The sequence below is a fragment of the Corythoichthys intestinalis genome, chromosome 19 (genome assembly GCF_030265065.1).
Source record: "Corythoichthys intestinalis isolate RoL2023-P3 chromosome 19, ASM3026506v1, whole genome shotgun sequence".
NCBI classification, from domain to species: Eukaryota; Metazoa; Chordata; class Actinopteri; order Syngnathiformes; family Syngnathidae; genus Corythoichthys; species Corythoichthys intestinalis.
The window spans coordinates 2,998,152-3,017,704 of NC_080413.1; the positions used below are offsets into that span (position 1 = coordinate 2,998,152).

Sequence of the window (19,553 nt, forward strand, 5' to 3'; positions counted from 1 at the left end):
AAGAATGCCTTATATTTTTCATTTATTACATTTAACAAAATATATATACAGTATTTGATATGTTTTCAATAGGGCTGTCAAAATGATCGCGTTAACGGGCGGTAATTAATTTTTTTAATTAATCACGTTAAAATATTTGACGCAATTAACTAGAGGCGTGCAAAATTTCCGATTCTTAGATTATTCGCGATTCGGCCGTGGAAGATTTGAGAACGATTCACAAACATCCAAATTCCGATTATTGAATTATACAGTGGGGAGACAAATACTTGTTCTCCCCACTGTACCATGTAAAGCAGAAATAAAACAGTGAGCGCGGTCTTCAGGACGCAATGTGGAACGGAGAGTAAATATCTTGTTCAACTCATGCCACTACATAAAAACTATATAAAAATAAAAAACAAAAGAATAATACCTGACTGCAGCCGTCAGTTGCTACAAACATACGGCAACATACGGCTATGGTAGATATAACATATATCTAGAACTAGATGTGAAATGACAGACGACGGCCGTGTTAGATCATATACCAAGAACTAGATGCGAAATGACAGATTTTCCCATGCTAGTAAACAGGCGCCATCTTAAAGCAGTAGACTTCTCTAGAAGGCTCTGTTGTAGCGAACCTAATTACTTTTTATCTAAAAAAACAAAAAAAACAAAAAAACAAATCGGCAAAATCTTGACTTGAATCTATCTTTAAATGATAAAACAGTTTTAAAACTTTTACGTCGAAAGTAGACAGAAGGGAAATTATGGAACAACGTGAGCATTTTTAACAACTTTAACGGTTGATTCACAACATTAAATTAATTGAATGTAGTTTAAAGCTACAAGATACAGAATGGGGACTTGAGTATTTTATTTACTGTTTTTAACGGTTAACTTGATACTGAAATAGTAGTTTGTTTAGCCTGAGAGTATTTTTGAACAATTTTGGAACTAGTGTACAAAAAATTAAAAGAGTGGGGGCATCAATAATCGATTTATAATCGAATCGGAGCCTCTGAATCGTAATCGAATCGTTAGGTGCCCAAAGATTCCGACCTCTACAATTAATGCACATGCACCGCTCAAACAGATTAAAATGACAGCACAGGGTCATGTGCACTTGTTACTTGTGTTTTTTGGAGTTTTGTCACCCTCTGCTGGCGCTTGGGTGCGACTGATTTTATGGGTTCAGCACCATGAGAATTGTGTAATTATTGACATCAACAATGGCGAGCTACTAGTTTATTTTTTGATTGAAAATTTTACAAATTTTATTAAAATGAAAATATTAAGAGGGGCTTTAATATAACATTTCTATAACTTGTACTAACATTTATCTTTTAAGAACTACAAGTCTTTCTATCCATGGATCGCTTTAACAGAATGTTAATGTTAATGCCATTTTGTTGATTTATTGTTATAATTAACAAATACAGTACTTATGTACCGTATGTTGAATGTATATATCAGTCTTGTGTCTTATCTTTCCAATTCAACAATAATTTACAGAAAAATATGGCATATTTTATAGATGGTTTGAATTGCGATTAATTACGATTAATTAATTTTTAAGCTGTGATTAATTCGATTAAAAATTTTAATCGTTTAACAGCCCTAGTTTTTAATTAATATTCTGTACTACTTATTTTGTTTATTAATATTTAAAGCTGTATTTTTCAATTTCCTATGTTTAGTCATTGCTAGACACCATTTTTTTACTGTATGTATTCCTCCAATGCTTTATGTTTGTCAACTCGTCTGCTTTGCTCAATTGCTGTCAACCCTCCCACTGCAAATGGATCGGACCTCCACTATTGATAAACTCCTTCGTGGGAAGGTGCCTCTTGGCTGCCACTGACAGTGCAGGACGTCCAATCAATTAAAAGTAGGAGGGTTTGCAGCGAATGAACAACTTCAAAAAGATTGGACGTCTATTAGTGACAAACTTGCAGCATCAGTTTTAAGGAAATCAAACATTCCATCTAGATGCAACATTTAAAGAATCAATACTTTTGACAACCCTGCTCCCTCGTACCAGTCTTCAGAACGACGAGGTGCAAAGAGTCGTCGCGGATGTACGAGACGGCGGCGATGTCGTGGATGGGCACCCTCAGGATGATGTCCTCGCCGTCACGCCAAACGAGCTTGACGTTGTACGCCGACAAGCTGACTACCGCGTCCTGCTCAGACGTCAGCTGGCCCGCCAACTGATGCGACTTCTGCAAAAACTAACATTACTTATGCTAATCGAGTTAACGAAACCTTCTTTCGCGCTTACTCTTGCGTTGTCTATGAGCTGGAGAACTTCAGTCCTGCTTGATGGGTTCAAGTATCCTGGCACAGATGTAAGCTGGCCCAAATACTAGCAAAAACACAGAGTCGTAACATATTAAACAGGTTTTCGGATAACTATAAACTAAAAAACACAACATTACAATCTCACCGTGCGAATTCTACACCACAAAATACTGTGATTTTTACTCACTTTGACTTCCTTCTCGATGTAGTCATTGAGCAGGATGTCAGGGTCAATGCGGTGGTCGGGCTGCGAGAGGGAGACGGTGTGGAGTGCCCGGCGCTCTGTGGACTTCTCCTGCGCTTTCTTGTCCCGTCCCTTTTCGCCCTTCAGGAAGACCCGCTTGAAGGGCGACACGATACCAGGCTAAAGGAAAAAAGTTTAGAGGACAACGAGATGATTATAGTTAAGTTAGTTGGTTGTAAATGTTGTAAACGTACACTGAAAAAGAAGAAGCAAGAACTGACTGAGCTACAAATTTGGGTTGCGTCAGTTGCTGTTGTAACAACATCAAACCGCAAAGTTAAAAATTGTTTTAAATCCTCTTTATGGAGCCTTTTAATATCAAATATTTTCATATATTTATACATTTTTTGGGTTAAACTTTTGTTATTCTTTGGAAAATGAGTTTATTGTTTTTAATGTTTCATTCATTCAGGCTTTTTTTGTATTTCTTTATTTACATGTTTTCATACATCAACAAACAAAACAGTTAATATTTTCTTATTTTTATTTTTTCAGCAAAAATATATTCCATTTAAAAAAAATATTACCTACCGTATTTTTCGGACTATAAGTGGCACCTGAGTAGAAGTCGCACTAACCATAAAATGCCCAATGAAGAGGAAAAAAACATATATAAGTCGCAGGGGGAAATTTACTTGATAAAATCCAGCACTTAGAACGGATATTTCTTCTTGAAAGGCAATTTAAAATAAAAACACAATATAGAACAACATGCTGAATAGGTGTACAGTATGATAATGTTACATGATGCATGAACAACAAAATGCGAACGTGGCCGGTATGTTAACAAAATATAGCTAATGAGTTATTCAGATTACTATAGCATAAAGAAGATGCTAACAAGTTTACCAAACTATTAGTGTCACACCATAGTTCCTAAATAACATGTGAAATTATATGATAATGTGTTAATAATTTCACACATAGGTCGCTCCAGAGTATAAGTCGCACCCCCAGCCAAACTATGAAAAAAAACTGCAATTTATAGTCCGAAAAATATGTTACTTAAAATTACTTTCCCCCATAAAAAGTAATATATTCTTGATTTTTTTAATTTTTATTTTATATTTTAAAAATTGATTTATTTATTGTTTTTCATTTTTATGTTTAGTTTTTGCTTTTGTACTATTAAATGTTTTCATTTGACTCCAAAAAATATATTCTTTCATTTTTTTGTTTATTTATATTTTTCATTTAAAAATGTCAACAAAGATAAAACAGTAACTCTTAAGTATTTTTTTTATTTACAAACATCCACTGTCACACCATCCCAATCCAAATAAAATGGACGTCTATTGCCGTCGCCATGTTTTGAACTAAATTTTACTAACTACCGCTACATATACTTTTGGAATACTACAAAAAACACGAGCCTACCTCATACTCCATGCACGCCGACACTGGGTGACTTGAGTCGCGAGTTAGCCGTTTACGGAATATATATATATATTTTTTAAATCACCTGTTGCCTCGCGGCTACGCTACCACAAATTGACAACTGTCTCGCTTGGAGACAGCAGAACCAAAACGAAAAAATAAAAGGGAAGCACCTCGCCACTTCATGATGACGCCAGAAAAGGAAGTGGACCGCCACAGCATCCTGTGACAACACCGGCGCTCAAGTTTGCGTTGCATTATTTAACACCGTGCGGCTACACACGACGAGTGCATTAACATTGTATGTTTGGTTGAGACGTGCGAGTGCACAGCTATTGTATTTAATCATGTGTATTGGCACGACATCTTGACACGCAAGAAAAAAAGCTAGTATAAATAGAATTCATATAAAAGACAGTTGCTTTAAGTGTGCAAACTGTGAATTTCCTTAGACCTCTTAGACCATTTTAAACCTTTATAGCTACGTCTCACATTTGATACACTTAGAATTACATGATTTGAGATCAAATCAGAATTTTTAAATCTCTCAAAAAAATGATGGCTGCAACTCAACACATGCATCTGCATTCTGCAGGTTTCACAAGAAAAAAAAATCAGGATTTATTATATTAAAATCATAATCAAATCAAATTTATTTATATACACATTCATTTTGAGTTTGTTTTTTTTTGCAAATTTGAAAAAAACAAACAAAAAAAATGTTCCAATAAGTCCATTAAGACCTTATTTTTCAAATTTTGGGATTCTTTGACAATTGCTTCATGTTGCAGGCCTTTAAGGGTTAATTAAATATATTAAAAATAAATAAATAAATAAAACATTTTTGAAACTACATAAATAACAAATAAAAAAAAACAAAAATGAGAGGTTAACTCTTTCAGTGCTTCTCCGTTGGTGGTCAGTATTTTTGACAAAAGAAAAAAAAAAGCGACCTGGATACAGTGGTATGAAAAAGTATCTGAATTTTTTGGAATTTCTCACATTTCTGCATAAAATCACCATCAAATGTGATGTGACCTTTGTCAAAATCACAAAGATCTTAAAAAAGTGTTTGCATATGTTTTCCGAAATTTCCGGGTTCGCGGTCAGTCAGTAACAAGCACACTTTTGTTCAATAGATGATGTTTATTGATTAGAAAATGCAGAATAAATGAGATTTATTGATTACAAATTACAATCCGACAAGAGCAAGCAAACAAGCATAACAAACGCTAACGATGAGGCTAGATTTGAGTTTGTCAATCCCAGAATCCCCGCGTTACCGTTACAGCACAACAAAATGTCCCTTAGCAATGAAAATCGCTTACCGTGACAAATGAGCGGGAAGCCAACACTCCGGTAAAGCGGCAAAAGGACAAAGCTGTGCGATCCGTACGTCTAATCCACCAGGGGACTTAACGGGTCGCCCGGAAATGTCCGGTCTTTGTAGGGACGCGCCCCGCGGAGGCCAACCTCCGTCTCCGAGCGGCGCGGCCCCACCCAATGACAGACATTAAAGCTACTTTTGGTTCAGCCCCCTTGAAAAAGGGCTTTTCACATGGGACAAATGAGCTGTGCTGCAACAGATGCAACAAATGGTAAATATTATCGGTGCAAAACAAGTTATTTTGTGAGATTCCCTTCTAGCTATGGGACCCAGGCATGTTACTATGGGACCCAGGTGTGTAATAAAACAATACTATGGTGCAAAACAAGTTGTCTCGTGAGATTCCCTTCTAACTATGGGCCCCAGGGTGAATGTGCTAATGTTAGGGCATCTAGGTCACAGCGGCAATCATACATAATGTGCTAATGTTAAGGCACGTAATATTTTCCCCCATCAGCATACTATACTAAAATATTAAAACCTATAAATGTTTGGGTGGTTTTAGTTAAAGCTGACACTTTTTTCATCTGTGTGATTTTGACAAAGATCAGATCACATCTGGATTTTATGCCCAAATGTGAGCAATTCCAAAATGTTCTGATAATTTTTCATACCACTGTATGTTCTGAAATCATCAGGAAGTGAGTCGAAATCAACTGGAAGTGACCCTATAATCAACAGAAACTGGGGGGACGGACTTTGAATGCCGTTGACAGCGCTAGACATCCAATTCATTTAGACATTTCGGAGGCAAATGAACGGATGTTCCCTCCCAAAATTGGAATTTCTATCGCAATCAATAGAAACCAATGAGTTAACAAGGATAATGCAAATATAACCTCCATCTCAAAATTTAATATCCAAAATGACAAAAAAATTCTGGTGAGCTATGATAGGGCAAAAACGGATAAATAAGTATTGATATTTTTGTAATTAAATACTGTAATTAAATATTGTATCAGTAGACAAGATTCCCGTATCAATACTTTGATACTTTTGACAACCCTACATAATAAGTATTAATGACATAACAAGAAAGTACAGGTAATGCAAGATACTCACATTTGATTGGCTAAAAAATACCGGCCTTGATAAAATGGTTGCCACCTCGTACAATGGCAACTTCCTGGAAATACTTTTATTTACATTTTTCCTTACTAGTACACATAACAATTGAACTGAATTCTGTTTTTTTCTATTTATTAAACCAGATTTTTAAATAATGTGTCTTTCTCTATAAGGTTTTATGTTGTATATTTTCTAGTTTATTTGAAAAGTTACATTAAAACGTATCAATTTTAAACATTAAAGTGTCAGTTTTTCTTGTGTATCAGCACGAAATAAACCAAGTTTTACATTAGGACTGCTTTTATTCTTGAAAACAACGCATTATCGCCACCAAGTGGTATAAGAGAAAACTGTACGCACCGATGACATCACTTGAAAAGACTGCTGACAAAACAGATTAGAATGAACATATATATTGCATTATGGAAACTAAAAATATCTACAGCTAGAGGTCGTGACAAAGGTGTTATTAAGCATGAATTAGTTGATATTACTAGTCCGCAGTAAAGCTAAATCTCAGCGTTCCAATACTAAACCTGTTATTACCTAATAAACGTTCTGTAATGTTGTTATACTATACTAATTGGCACAAATTAAACGCTATGACATCCCTAACAGCGATTTTACAAGACACGAAAAACTTAAGCGTCAAACTCAATGCGTTTCAAGAGCTAACTCGTGTTAGCAAGTAGGTGAGCGACAGAAATCTTGCGCATTAACTTACCTTTTTCACTTTTTTCACATCTTCCTCCATTTCTACGACAAGGTCGTCTTCTTCATGTTCGGCTCGTCGTCTCTTCCAACGTCCAAGCAAGACTCGACATAACCAAAACGAAGCTTTTTTTCCAAGACCGGGAACTCCTTCCGATGTTCGCCTAGCTTGTTAGCCTAGCATGGGTAACGTGAGACTGAATTTACGCGCCATTCTTTATTTCTGGACGCGTCCCGAGGTCTTTACGCGTGGGGACATTAAACGAGCGTTTCGAAGAGAAGCCGTAGGTGTTTTTTAAGCTACACGCTTCGGTGAATTAGCGGAAAACAAAGTCGAACAAAACAGTCCAAACTTTTCAACCGTGCCGCCATTTTGGGCGTAAAATGCGGCTCAATACGCACAGCAGCGCCCCAAGTGGTGGTTTCGTCAACGTGCAAGGAGTAGAGAATTCAAAAATATGTAATTTGCAAGCAAAACAGAACAAACAAAAAAAAAAAAAACGTAAAAACACGTAAATTGAACTATTATAGAGCTGTCATTGGCTGTCATTGAAAATGCCCTAAAATGACTGAAAATCTCCCAAAAAATAGCATTTTCTAGTTCAATCATAAGACATAAAAGTATTACGAACACACAGTTACTGTATTGCACTTTCAAATACCATATTTATTTTTCTCTTCTGGGATGAACAGTCTCATATATGACTCTACAGTAAGGCTTAACATTATATTTTCAGCATAATAGTCATCATTTCTTCTAAAAACAAACAAAAAAAAAAACATACAAAATGAACGGTAGCACCATATGTTATTAATAATATTCATATTGTTCCCTAAAACAGGGCAAAAACATACAATACTGGACATCAGCTTTGCTTTTTTTTCCCCTCCTCCCCGTGAATTATACTTTTTTTTTTTTAAATATACTTAACCACCACATAAAAATCCTCACTCTGTGCCAATATATATGTATTTTTTGCAATACAGCATCCATAAAAATCATATCGCCCAGGGAGAGGTTATTAAAATACACACCCACAAGCTAACACAACCTAGAAATTGAGGGAATATCAACAAAAGCAACATTTTTTTCCATAATATTTTTCAAATTAGCAGCAATTGACTCGACACTCATAGTTGCATTGTCGCAATATCAAATCCGTGTTCCCATAAAATCACAGCCAAATCTACAATAATTGCAAAAATAAATTACGACAGTATTAGGGCCAAAGAAAGAACGGGAAAAATAGGACGACAAGAATAAAATACACTAATATTTTGAGAATAAAGTCATACATTGTAATACGATGAAGAAAAACTTGCAGTCTCATGAGAAAAAAAAACATAATGTTACAAGAATAATCTCATAATATTACAACGTACAACTTCAAAGTTGTAAATGATCAGAAAAAAGTCGTAATATTACAAGAATATTACAAGAACAATCTCGTAATATCAGAATATCAAAACTTTGTCGTAATATTATTGGAAAAAAGGCATAATATTGCGTAAAATTCCATATTATGACCTTTTTCCTAATATTGCATAAATTTACGTAGTACTGTATTACTATTTTAATCTCCCAATATTAGGTAAATTTACGTAGTATTACAATTTTAATCTAAATTTCTTAATGTTACGACTTTTTTCTCATATTACGACTTAAATTTCGTAGTATTACGATTTATTTCTCGTAATATTACATACATTTATATAGTACTGTATTACGATTTTAATCTCCTAATATTCTGACTTTTATGTTACTAAATTACGTAACATGGTGACTTGTTTCTCACAATATCACGTAAATACACATAGTATTAGGATTTTAAACTAATCTCGTAATATCACGACTTTTTTCTCGTAATATTACGTCTTTACGCTCATATTTCGTAGTTAAGTAACATTACGATATTTTTCTCGTAATAATCTCATAATATGAATTTGTACCCGGAATATTACGATTTAAACCTCGTAGTATTACAACGCATGAAACTATTCTTGTAATCTTACGTAAATTTACATGACACTGCACTATTTTCTGATTACACGTAAATTTACGTAATATTTCAATCTAAATCTCTTAAAATGACTTTTTTCTCATATTACGACTTAAATTTCATAGTATTAGGACTTATTTCTCGTAATATTACGTAAATTTACATAGTACTGTATTACGATTTTAATCCCGTGATATTACGAAGTTACATAACATTACTTTTTTCTCGAGATATCACGTAAATTCACGTAGTGTTACGATTTTAATCTCGTAATATTACGACTTTACTCTCATATTACGTAGTTAAATCACCTCGTGTAACGATTTTGATCTCGTAATATTACGACTTTACTCTCATATTAGGTAGTTAAGTAATATTACGATGTTTTTCTCGAAATATCACGTAAATTCACCTGGTGTTACGATTTTAATCTCGTAATATTACGACTTTACTCTCATATTACGTAGTTAAGTAACATTACGATGTTTTTCCCGTAATATTCCAACTCCAATTTCATAATACGACCTTTTACTCAGAAAATTACAACTTCAGTCTCGTAGTATTACAACGTATGAACTATTCTTGTAATATTACGTAAATTTACATGACACTGCACTATTTTCTGATAATACGAAAATGTCGGTAATATTTCTATCTTAATCTTGTAATATTACAAATATTTTCTTGTCATATTACATAAATGTACATAACAATTCAGTTTTGTCTGATATTACGTAAATGTATGTAGTATTACGATTGTAATCTCGTAAATTCCGATTTTTTTCATGTAATACTGCGACTTGTTCTCGTAGTACCACAAGGTATGACATTATTCTCACAATATTACGTAAATTTACATAACACTGCACTTTTTTTTCTAAAAATCTTCCATAAATTTACGTAGTATTACGATTTTAATCTTGTAATATTACAACTTTTTTCTCATAATATTACGAATAAATCTCATGATGTTACAACGTATGACTATATTCTCTTAATATTCCGACATTTTTCTCATATGTTACAAGGTATGAAATTGTTCTCGTAATATTAAGATTTAAATCTCGTAAAATTACCGGTATGAGTTTATTCTCGTGATCCTATTTTTTCCCCCATTCTTTATTAGAGCCCTTGTACTCCGCCGTAATAAATAGATAGACACAGATAAAAGGACATATAGATGACAGGAAGTTACAACACAGCAATCACGTTCTAGATATATAGACTTCTTTTTTTCTTTTTGTTTTTTTTTTATTTCCATCCACAGTTTGTGCTCCAAAATCCAACTTTTCATTGTCCCGAGATATTAACAAATAAAACACATCTGTATGCTAACAATAGAACACCATGTGAAGACGAGGCGTGGCAAACAAAAATGGCACCATAGAGTTTTGCGGTAGTTATTGTGTGTGTCGATTGAGGTGGTGGAGCTTTGTGAGCATCACGTGTTGTTATTTTTGAGCTGTCTCGCACTTTGGATAGCCCCAAAAGTGAACTCGGCAGGCCACGGCGTTAGCACCACTGGGTGAAGTTGTTCAGCACCGGGTTGAAAAATGCTCTATACTGTAACGGAGAGTCGTGACATCAGAGTGTAGCGCAAATCGGACAGGGTGATGGAGTGCCGGGAGATGACGAGTAAGGTTACACAAGTAATGTAAGGAAGTTAGCCTTGCTGTTAGCGGCCGCCGTGGCTGCGATGAAGCACCCCGAAAGTTAAAAGGCACAACAAGGACTGAGAAGACCGAGCTTCGGGTGGGACCGCTCTTGCTGTGCCGTTCGGAGACGGGGAAAACGCCGCCGCCATCACAATTTGACGCCATATGTAGTTAGAGGCGTCAACCGACAGTCTGTTATCGTTAGCTTTAGCTCTTGAATTCCCTTTATCGCTGAAGTTGATGATGTAAAACGCATTAAAAACTCACAACGGTACCTTTAAATTATGAAACTGAATAGCAAATTATTTCTCGCCACTGAAATGAAGTCAAAGGTTCGCCGTCACAGTGTAGTTGCACCTGATTTGTTCATGTGTCTTTATGTGCAGCCATCGCTGGTAAAAAAAGGGAGATGCACCAGGTGAGGTGTCAGATTGACTAAATTTTTCAAGGTGACAACTGCATTGAGACACCCCTGATTCAGCTGCTAAAGTGGTCTTGGTTCTTGGTCCTGAGGAACCCCGGTATTTTATTTTGTAGTTTTGAATATTCTTGTGCAACCACAAAGAACTAACTGGCAACATGGCTAATAAGTACTGGATATTAAGGTAAGGGTATGCCGTGAAAAAATGTATAACCTACTGCAATGCTTCAGATCTATTCGCACGCGATACTGAATGTTTGATCTACTCTAGCTGACTTCTCAATTATTCAGGTCTGAACCCGACCTCTGGGTGGAGGGCGGCAGACCCTGGATGTTGATGTTCTTTGGCAGTTTAACCTCATTGCTCGGTCTCAACCCCAGCGTTCAGTTAGCAGAGACTTGGAATTGTGTCGCGGGGGTGTGTTAGCAATTGTGGGGGAGGGTACAGCAGCAACCAGGGAGGGAGAAGGAGGAGAACTGTGGCAAAGGACGGAGGAGACTTGAGGAATCTGTCGAAGGACTCTGTTCCTATGACGTAACTGATGCTAATGTACTTCATTGCTAATTAGTGGTAAGACCTTTTGTCAATGTATGCTTGGAAAGTCTGCAGTTATCCTGATGGTAACCTCTTGCTTAAAATCCTAAAAATGGCGCTTTCGCAGTGTGTTTCAATTCTGAAAATCAGCCCCGCCCACCTTGAGCTAGCTGATTGTACTACTTCGCACTACTGCGAAGGGAACTGGACTGATCACAAAATGAGACTCCAGTGCGGCACTCCAATTCCCAACTGTACTCTGCAATTTTGTGCTTTTGCTAATTTAATAGATCAAAACCCAAAAATGAGCCGTTTTGACAACCAACTGGATGGTTAGCTTGACCAGACACACATGAAAGGTTGTGAAAGTACTACGACCATGACAAGACAACTAGACAACATTGTTGTTTTTGTCAACAATGACAATAACAAAATTATTTCGTCAACGAACAATTTTTTACAGGACGATGACGAGCTAAAAACATGTCTTGGAAGACTAAAACATAACGAGATGGATGTAGTTTCTGTCTTGAGTTCACAATGTGTGACATTTTCTTATCTTATGTGTAGTTAGCCCGCATTGTAGCAGTGATTGGTTGCGTCACTCATGGGATGTGCTGTGCCTCCCGGCCGATGATTAGGCATGTGTCCACTCCAGGCCCCTTTTGTGAAACACGTGTCAGCTGCTGCTTGGTACGTTTTGTTTTCTTATCTTAGCTAGATATGCGATGTTGCTTTGGCCTTTAAAGGTCTGTTCTGAGTAATCATCACACACTGAATGTAACTTGTAGCATTAGCATAGCGTCTGTGTTAGCATTTAGCGGTGGGAGCGTCTTCTTAAACTCTTGGAGAACTTTTTACATACAATTTGTGGCTTCCAGGTGAGTTTAATAACGAAGAAAATGTTCTGTTTTCCTGCAGAGTGTGTATTATCATCAGGAAGATGTTGATGTCCTAGTAGACGCTTCAATTATGAGCTCGTATGTCAATGTTCGTTTGAAATTATTGGAAACCTTTTATCTATTTCTTTATTCGTGGACGAAAACATTTTGGGTAACTGTCGACTTAAACTAGACGAAATTTGTCTGTGTTTTTGTTGAATAAAATTAGACGAAAACAAACACATTTTGAAATGACTAAAATATGACCTAGACGAATAAGTATTTTCGTCTAAGACGAAAATTAAAAGGGATGCCAAAAAGAACACAGCAGCTAAACAAGTTTAGCCAACAAAGCTTCTCGTTGGACTCGAATGTAGCTTTGTTTTAGTCAACGATGACGATAACAAAAATATTTCGTCAACGAACAATTTTTTTCATGACGATGACATCACGATTACGAGCCAAAAACGTGTCTTGGGAAACTAAAACATAACGACGTGGATGCCAGTTGTTGTCTGACGAGAGAAGAATGAAATGAAATTTTGCCAAATTCCGTCATAAGTTCACCATGTGTGATATTTTCTCATCGTATGTGTAGTTAGCTCGCATCTTAGCGGTGTTTGGTCGTGTCACTCATGTGAAGTGCTGCGCAGCTCCCCAACCCACACACAGGTGAGTAAGCATGTGCAGATTCCAAGCTCCTTTGGTGAAACACATGTCAAGTGGTGCTTGGTAAGTTTTGTTTTCTAACTTGTAGTGTTAGCATAGCGTTTGTGTTAGCATAGAGTTCGCGTTAGCATAGCGTTCGCGCCAGCATTAGTATTTAGCGTGGTGACTGTCATCTTAAACTTTTGGAGAACTTTTTACATACAGTTCGTAGCATCCAGGTGAGTTTAATTACTTGAAAATAATGTACCGTTTTCCTGTATATTATCATCATGAAAATGGTGATGTCCTTGTAGACTCTTCAATTATGTGCTCGTCTGTCCGTGTTCATTCGACATTGTTGGAAAGCTTATCTATATATTTACAGTATTCATGGACTAAAACTTTCGAAGTTTACAGACGAAAACATTTTGAGTAATCGTCGACTAAATTGGACGAAATTTGTCTAGTCTAGTCTAGTCAACGACGTTTTTGTTGACTAAAACTAGAAAAAAAGGAACACATTTTGAAATGACTAAAATATGACTAATACGTATTTTCGTCCAAAAGACTTAGACGAAAATTAAAAGGGCTGTCAAAAACAACACTAGTTCCAAAGCTGTTACTTGCCAAGGTACAAAAGTATAGCTTGTTAAGTTAGCAAGACTTCACCTTTTAAAGCATTCATGTCCTTTACCACAGTTCTTTTCCATCCCTGGCTTATAAAAAAGAAACCCTCCCACCGTTGGTACCAAACTTACACCTGCCATTTTACAGTACGATGTTAACAGGCACCTGTGGCCGCGGAGAAGCAGAGAAACGGCGAACCAGGATAAAAGAAGCTCACTGTACGCTACCGTGTGTACATTTCTGCCAATTGAGCAAGAGGTGGCACTAAAACGAACTGAATAGTTGGACCAAGAAGCTATTTTCAAGCGTGGCGTATGATTTTAGAGCAAGTTTTGGATCAGAATCGAGAAGGGAATGGTGGCGGTTTTGTGGAAGGCCACGTTTGGAATGTGTTTACAATGGTTCTTTGAAAATTGTGCTGTCGTTCCTTAACCCCCACTAGAGGGCAATCTGCACTGAAAAGATTTCATGAATGGGTGGAACTGATTGAAGGTCAGTGTGCTTCTATTTCCCCCCCTCTCTCACCATACATGATGTGATTACGATTGAGGATTTTTGAACAGAAATAGAAACGGCACGGAAAGACTCGAACCGCCTCGCATTTTTCTGTTTTTCCTCCGTGTGCGGTCTCAGGTTCTCGGTAAACTTGGTTAATGTTGCATTATTTACATAAAGAATGGCAGTAAAAGTCAGGATGTGCAAAAAACCAGCACCCTCTGACACGCTTCCGGACATTCGGGCCATACCGATTGCCCTTCACAGGTATACACGAGTCCAATCAGAGCAATACAGAATAATGCATGAGACAAATTTCAGAATGAAACATTCATATGTTAGCTAGACACTCATACACAGCCGCGGAGGGATTCTTTATATAGAAGATATTGGAGGTGTGTTATTTTTTTTTGTTTCTCCAAAAATAAATCATGACTGTCAGATCTCACGAAAATGGACCGACCGTTGCGGATCAAACCAGGTCAGGAGTGATGAGTGTCCGCGTAAACGCCCTTCAGAATGAAGATTCATACTGCAGGAGTTCGTAGAGGAGGGGGCCATCCCTGTACCTGATGCCCACCGCGTTAGGACTCACGTACTGCAGCACGTTGATGGTCCTGCGGAGTCGCCGGTCCACAAAGTGCGCGTCCCAAGCCGGGTAGCGCTTCCTGGGCATGTCTATTTTGATGAGGGGGCCCTCGGGTCGGATGGGTCGTCCCGACGCGTCCACCGGTTCCGTGGACCTCACCTGGAATACCGGAAGGCAGGAGTCCGCGGTCATTTCGTCGGGCTCCGGGTACTCCCCGGCGACTCCCCGCGTAGGGGTGGCTTGGGAGCCCCGGGGACCGGGCGTGGGTGCCATAGGCTCAGCTTCGGGGGGTAAGGGCAGCCCCCAAAGCAGTTCGGCGCAACAGGAGCTAGCTAGGACCCTCAGCCGGGGGCCCATGGGGTGCAGAACCCCGTAGTAGAGGACCATGCAGGCCACACCTGAGGCAAAGCACAGGAAGACGCTGCAGAGGGCGTAAGAGGCGAAGGCGTCGGTGGTGGCTGGGTCACGGTACGCGTACCACAGCCCGCTGAGAACGGCGTTCTCCAAAAGTACCACGGTATAATAGACCACCATCCGGAAGCGAGTCCGGCCTTCCTGCACGTTGAACCAACAGAAGACGTACACCACCCCCACCACCATGTTGAAGAGCACCTCCTCCCACTTGGACATGCAGAAGTCGGTGCCGCCGTGGATGACCCAGAAAGCCATGGCGCACCAGTGGAGCACCACGAAAATGCCAAAATAGATGTGGAAAACGGAGGCAAACAGGGCAAAGGAGAGCACCCGGGAGGAAATGGTGAAGAGGCGCCAGAAGAGGTGCACCAGAGCGCCGCGGTAGCTCATGCTCTTCTTGTCGTCGCGGGAGTCGCGCAGGAGTTTGTGGTAGGACGCAAGGACCCACGCGAGAGACAGGAGGGAGGACATGACTGAAGAACCTGACAGAGAAATAGAAAAAGGAAGAGGTTATTTATGTTTATTGTTAGACGAAATTTTACGAACATCTACAGACTATTCTGGAAGATTTTGGACAAACGCAAGAAAGTTTCAGTCATTTGTCTAATGAACCCTGTACAGTAACTTAAGAAAACCCGACTAAAATAGAAGCTGAAATATGAGCCTTGACCCTCTTGGTCAGAAAAGCAACTTGAATCAAGTGCAGTGCCTGAAGAAAACCCTAGTAAGTCCAGAATGGACCGGCAGGAAGGCCGAAGTTGAAATCTGAATCTAGAACTGGTTGTTTTTTAGCTCAGGGTACTAGCAACCCTGTGATGCTTGTTGACAGAGAAGCACCCTGGACTGATCGCTAATAACTAAATGAATAGAGTGAGTTTTCAGGGTACAAGTAAGCCAGGTTCACACCGCAAGTCTTAATGCTCAATTCCGATTTTTTGTCATATCTGTTTTTTGGCCTTCCCATTCAGACTCCCTTTGTCCATAGAGTCCGTTCAAGTATCACGCATGCGCACTAATTCGCAGTCCGTGATGCACTGAGCAAACTGAGCCGCAGGAGCATCAAATAAAATGAATACATATGACCCACAAACACACATACGGGGACAGTTTGCTCCGATTCCCGGCAGTGTAAGCAATCTTGAAGTATTGCCTATTTGGAGCAGACACAAAAACCGAGCATTGTCAGGCTTATCCTCATGCCATTTTATTTTTTATGACTGTTGTCAAGCCCGTTCCTTCACCAAAAGCCGTGTCCGAAGTAGGAGCTAACGCTAATGCACAGATGCATCGCTACCGTAGTGCCCTGTCTGTCTCGCTCTTTTCTGACGTAATTGCTGCATGAATTCTGATTTGGGAGACTTGACAGTTCAGACCGCAGCCACATTCTGGACAAATGTGGCCCAGATCGGATTTAAACCACATAGGAAAGTGACCTAGATCTGATTTGAAATGGTCCACTTCTATGCAATTTGTCACTTTCAGACCATCAAGTTAATGCCGCACTCGAGTCGGAAAAACACACTAAAAATCGGATTCGTGCATTAAAGACTTACGGTCTGAACCTAGCCTTACCGTAGCATTTCATAGCACCTTTAAGTTTCATCCACTGGTCCCTGCTTCCTTCAATCGGGTCCTTAGTCCGGCCTCTCTAAGGCTAGGTTCAGACCGCAGGACTAGCCTTGGTGACTTTAAAATGATGTCGAACCATATTTTTGATCTGACCTAGTCCCTAGAATTGTAATTTTTCACCTACCTTGGCCCAGTCCATTAAAAAAGTCACAACTAAAATGATCTGCAGATTTTTGCTAGCATGCTAAGCATGGGTTTCCTATTCTGTTGCCATGTGACCGTGCTGTCATTTGTCAAGTATTTCTTACATGTGCTAGTACAGTACTAGAAAGCGAGGCACTTTGTCGGTTCTAGTTGTGATATCACAACCAGAATTGCTGAATTTTTTTTTTAACAGAATTATTTTGGATGGAATGAGTATCAAATACATTTTCTTGATGAAAAACATCATGATTTCAGTCATTTTGATGTTTCGTAAACTTCTTCTGGCACCTGTAAATGCCAGAATTAATATTTTTTAAAAAAGGGAAAACTGCAAAAATGTTCACTGTCAAATGAACAACAACCTACTGTAAAAAGAACGACATTTTAACTGTTGTTTTACAGCAAACGACTGTAAAAATGAATGTATGCGTAAACAATCTGATGGTGGTGATGGCGCGATCACCGTGGCAGTCGAGCGTGCTGACCGCTGAGATAATAGCCTAGCTTTGGCTGTCATTACGCTCTTGTAAGTTCTCAGGGACAAAGGTTCTCCAAACCTTGTACAACATACAGCACTTGCTCCAACCTGTCATTAGTAGCTCAGTAGTCAGGATGCTTGACTGCCAGTACAGGAAGAACTAGTCACCGTCATGATTGCCTAATCACTCGGTTTGAACCATTTTCCGTTTCTGTTGAGTGTCAGCATCAGCAGATCTTACTTACACTGCTGCCACTCAGCCTTGTTGCTCTGGATCATGATGCATAGCTGCAGCACCAGCTGGGGGGCGCTCTCCAGAAAAGTCTCCAGCAGTCGCAGCATGTTGACGTCGGCGTACTCGTACATCATGGCCCAGTAGAAGCGACGCTGGTTCTCCTTCTGGCGGTGGCTTTGGACACCCAAGTACATGGTGCGGATATACCTGCCGACACATGAAAGCGTACTGTAGCTCCGGGATGTGAGAAGTATACATGAGTAAAAAGCTGGTATTCTCTGACATTTTCAGCGAGGCTGGTAAATGTCAGATGGAATCAGTCAACCCCCCTACCAACCAAGTATTGTCTGTAATGACATGCCGCAGAGACCTTACATTGTCTTCACGCACTAACTTCCATTAGCCTCAGTATCTTCTGTAGGCCCTGAAGATGAGCGTCGGCTGCAAAGTGCTCTAAATTGACGGCGACACTGTAATAACGCTGTAATAACAGTAATAACTGTAATAACACAACATCAAGCGTTTTTCTTCATTAAACTGCTTAATATTCGGAATATTTCCTTCTGCGACAGTATAAAGACGTTCGACGGAGTATCAGGGCCAAGAAAAAGAAAAAAGAAAAAAATAGGAATAATATTATGACATTTAAGTCATACCTTGTAATTATATGGGGTTTTGCCCAGATAATAAAATTCTGGAACTTTATTTCTTTCATCATCTTATTTTTCGCGTTTTTTCGGCCTGCCGATCGGCACCGTTCAAATATCGAAACGACCGAAATTTTTGCGCGACGAAGGGAATTTTTCACACCACCCAAAAATTTTTTCCGTTTGCCCGCAAATGTGGGCTTTGTGAAAAAAAAAATTATTAAGTCCAAACATTTTTGACCAAATCACATTATTTGGACATCAAAAATTCCGGAACGGTCAGGGGCCTAAATGTTGTATACAGAATTTGAAAAATTTTTTTTACGGTTCTCCCAAAATTGACCAAAAACTGTCCAAATTATTTTTAATGGGATGCCAATGACAGCCATGTATGTCTAAATTTTCCATTCATTTCCAATGGCATTTACATTGCATTGAGGCTCATAACGGCCATGTATGTTGTTTCTATTCATGCCAATGTACTTGGATTCCATTGACGCATATGTAAGTCGATCCCATTGACGGCCATGTACGTCCAAATTTCCCATTAATTTCCAATGGCATTTACAATGCATTGACGCCAATCTACACAGATGCCAACGACGGCTATGCACGTCCATGCCATTGACCGCCATGTGTGTCGATTCTGTTGATACCAATGTACTTGGATTCCATTGACGCATAGGTAAGTCAATGCCATTGACGGCCATGAACGTCCAAATTTCCCATTCATTTTCAATGGCATTTACATTGCATTGACCTGATATCACAAGGACATGTCCCAGAAATGTCCCCTAATCAACAGCAAGTGACCTATTATCAACTGGACGTGTCCCCGAAATGTCCTCAAATCAACAGAAAGTGTCCCGGAAATGTCCCCAAATCAGCAAACCCCCATAGTAATTTCTTCAGAAATTGCAATGGCGTACCGCACGCATACTATTTTTAGACCGTGACGTTGCATCGTAAAGCGGAAGTAGAGCTGCAGTGGGACATTTTAGACCTGCCCTCGCATAGAAACAGTGTAATTTGGGCCACTTTTCTCCGGTAACCTTTCAAAAACGAATATGCCGATCACG

General features: G+C 38.8%; 2 protein-coding genes across 3 annotated transcripts in view; both read right to left on the reverse strand.

The window, feature by feature from the left end:
- Positions 1–7,462, reverse strand: part of ccm2 (CCM2 scaffold protein) — a 14,373-nt gene extending 6,911 nt beyond the window's left edge. The window contains exons 1-4 of one of the 2 annotated variants that reach the window (XM_057823126.1): positions 7,090–7,462; positions 2,477–2,653; positions 2,270–2,353; positions 2,027–2,207 (exon numbers count right to left, since the gene is read on the reverse strand). In XM_057823126.1, coding sequence (XP_057679109.1) covers positions 2,027–2,207; positions 2,270–2,353; positions 2,477–2,653; positions 7,090–7,119 — 472 coding nt within the window. In that variant the 5' untranslated portion in view covers positions 7,120–7,462. Of the gene's footprint in view, positions 1–2,026; positions 2,211–2,269; positions 2,354–2,476; positions 2,654–7,089 lie in introns of both variants that reach the window. The other variant, XM_057823125.1, reaches the window with a different exon arrangement.
- A 284-nt stretch (positions 7,463–7,746) lies between these two features.
- The window catches only part of xkr6b (XK, Kell blood group complex subunit-related family, member 6b), a 67,256-nt gene continuing 55,449 nt past the window's right edge, over positions 7,747–19,553 (reverse strand). The window contains exons 2-3 of the mRNA XM_057822259.1: positions 17,838–18,034; positions 7,747–15,823 (exon numbers count right to left, since the gene is read on the reverse strand). Of these exons, the coding sequence (XP_057678242.1) occupies positions 14,853–15,823; positions 17,838–18,034 (1,168 nt within the window). The 3' untranslated portion in view covers positions 7,747–14,852. The remainder of the gene's footprint in view (positions 15,824–17,837; positions 18,035–19,553) is intronic.